At 37.8% G+C, this 3,150-nt stretch overlaps 1 protein-coding gene across 1 annotated transcript in view; it reads right to left on the reverse strand.

The window, feature by feature from the left end:
- LOC124421041 overlaps positions 1-2,767 on the reverse strand; it is a 27,969-nt gene extending 25,202 nt beyond the window's left edge. The window contains exon 1 of the mRNA XM_046955806.1: positions 12-2,767. Within this exon, the coding sequence (XP_046811762.1) occupies positions 12-2,767 (2,756 nt within the window). The remainder of the gene's footprint in view (positions 1-11) is intronic.
- Between the last annotated feature and the right edge of the window lie 383 nt (positions 2,768-3,150).

The following is a 3,150-nucleotide window of genomic DNA, read 5'->3' on the forward strand; positions in this document are numbered from 1 at the left end:
TCTCAACGAACTCTCTAGAATTAGACGACCACTTTCTCAATTTAAAACCAGCTTGAGATAAAACTGTTGTCAAGTTTTCCTTCAATGTTATAGCTGAAGACAAATTATCGGAACTTGTCATAAAATCATCCACATAAAAATTCTCATCTATAGCATCCGCAATTTCCGGTAAATGTGCATTGTCAATTGCAATCTGATGGAGGGTCCGAATGGCGAGAAATGGAGCTGCTGATGTGCCATATGTGACGGTGTTCAAATGATATTCGTTAATTGTCCTTTCGGAACAGTCCCTCCATAATACGCATTGATATTTCCTATCGTCCGGATGTATTAACACCTGCCGATACATCTTCTCTATATCCGAACAGATTCCAATTCTGTACTTGCGAAAATTCAAAATAATCGTGAAAATATCATTCTGTATGGTAGGTCCGGTTAGTAGCTTATCATTGAGGGAGTAACCCGTATTTGTTTTGCAAGAACCATCAAACACGACACGTAATTTAGTTGTTGAACTTTCCGGTTTCAAAACAGCGTGGTGAGGTAAGAAATATTCACAGGCCTCAGTAATGTGTTCCTCCATATGTCCTAATCCAATAAACTCATCCATAAATCTCTTGTATTCATTTCCCAGTTCCGGACGTTGCATAAATCTCCTCTCCATGGACACCAACCTCTTAGTAGCAGAAGATTTTGATTCTCCTATCTTGATGTTCTCCTTTAATGGTAGTCGTACCATGTATCGGCCATTTTCCAATCTAGAAACATTTTGCTGATAATGCAATTCTGCTTCTGCTTCCTCATCAGAAAAAATCTTCACTGACTTCGGTACCTCCTCAACTTCCCAAAATTTTCGTAATAGTTCATCCATGTTTAGTGAAACATGCCCTGCAAAAAGATCATGCGATGGTTTATGCTCCAGACTTCCCATCATTACCCAACCAAATATCGTGTTCATTGCAATAGGTGAACCAGTGGGGTGTGTGATCCTTCCTGTCAGGATGCATTGACTAAAAATATCAGCGCCCATAATTATGTCGATCTTTGATGATTTATAAAACGTCTTATCTGCCAGTTCCAAATTTTGAAAATATTCCACCATTTCCCTGTCCACATCATAACTTGGAATATCCTGGGTTAACCTCGATAATATATATGCCTGAGTTCCCAACTTGACCGAGTGATTTGCAGAAATTATCTCTATTTCCACCTTGCCCTTTGTATAGTTTCGATTATCGGGACCAACACCAAATAACATTGTCCTGTCATAAGTTCTCCGTAGTCTTAAACCTTGAACGCATGCTTCTGATATTAATGTTGCCTGTGCCCCAGAATCCAGTAAAGCGCGACATGGCCTCAATTCACCATATCCATCACGAATCATGACAATCGCCGTTGGCAATAATGTCACAAAATTTGCCTTCCGATTAGGGTAATGCCCCGATGAGGAGGAATATTGACTTGTCAATATTTGTTGCCGAATCCCGTCGTTGTCCTGTGGTCGTTCAGTTTCAACATTCTTCACGCGGTGCAGAAGCGTGTTATGACGCAATTTACAAATCTTGCATGAGGATCCTTTACAATCATTCACAAAATGTGATGGTTGAAGGCAATTCAGGCATAGTTTATTATCATAAACGAGTTGTATACGCTGAGGAACTTCAAATTCCTTAAACTTTTCACACTGATATATAGGGTGTTGCCGACCACAACAAAAACAATCCTGAACAGATGCTACATAAGCACCAGACTGACCACGATTCCGATTTGTCGTCCTAACCGCTTGTGCGTCAATACATTCCAATTCAAATATTCTATCCTCCAAAAACTTCAAAAATTTACTGAAAGAAATTCTGCGTTCTCCGGACTTTTGGCGACACCAAAGTTGATTTGTTTCGGAATCCAATTTTCGCTCCAAATGAAATAGTAGAATTGAGTCCCAATGAGATACAGGCTCCTCCAATACTCTAAGCGCGTTTATACTCTCATTCACGTTATTATAGAATCGCTTGACTTCCCCAAGATTAACCGATTTAACAGAAGGTTGGTCAAATAATAATCTAAAATACGATAATCTCACTTGATCCGATTCGTCGAATTTGCGCTTTAGTAAATCCCAAGCAATTGGATAATTATCGTTAGTCGGCCTAAGATGTTTTATCAGAATAAGTGCCTCGCCACTTAATTTCGTCTGCAAATATTCCAGCTTCTCGACATTCGATAATGAAGTCCGATTGTGAATCAATGCCTCAAATAAATCCCTAAATCGTATCCATTCAGAATATGACCCATCAAAATCCGGTATGTTTATAGTAGGTAGTCTTGGTTCCTGTGCATGACCACTCTGTTGTAAGATGGGAGATGAATGCAGATTACGGTCGTTCGCTAGTCGATCAATCAATGAAGTGAAACTATTCTGTGTCTGAGAAATTGCCTCCAACACCTGACCCATGTTACCCTCAGAATTATTATCAACCACAGTCCTATTATTATCCTCATCCCGTGAGCGAGACGTGAATAACTCCTTTATAGCAAAATATTTCTCCTCAATATCACCACGATAAATATCCTCTACCCTAAGTTCATCCTCATCAATGGTCAATGCGTCAATCTTATCCTGAACAGACTCATATTGGATATAAATCTCATCCAATTTTGCAACTCTAACTCTAATAGCATCAATAGAAATGTCCTGATTAGAACATGTGTTATATATACGTGTGATCGAACCCTTCAAAGCCTGTCGTTTGCTCTTAAGTACATCCATATTGACGAAATATTCGTTTCACAATTCGAACAATAGATATTATGCAAAATATAATAGTGTAAAATAATACAATAAAGAATATTCAAAGATGTGTAAATATTACAATTCCATGTACCTACTTATATGTGTACAAATAATGTTACCAAAATTAATTATCAAAATACTTAAGTATAACATATAATAATATACTGCCTAATGTTATGCAACTACTAGTATACAATATCAATATCACCGTTCCCAAATTCCACTAGGGTTTGTGTATTATATAACATTTTATCCAAGACATATACCTGTTCTCAATGCAGTAACTCGTAACCGTATAAATATTACAGATGTTAAACTGGTCAAAGCTCCCGTTCAAATAATATCCAGAATAGTGATGT

Source organism: Lucilia cuprina, chromosome 6 (assembly GCF_022045245.1).
Source record: "Lucilia cuprina isolate Lc7/37 chromosome 6, ASM2204524v1, whole genome shotgun sequence".
Lineage (NCBI taxonomy): Eukaryota > Metazoa > Arthropoda > Insecta > Diptera > Calliphoridae > Lucilia > Lucilia cuprina.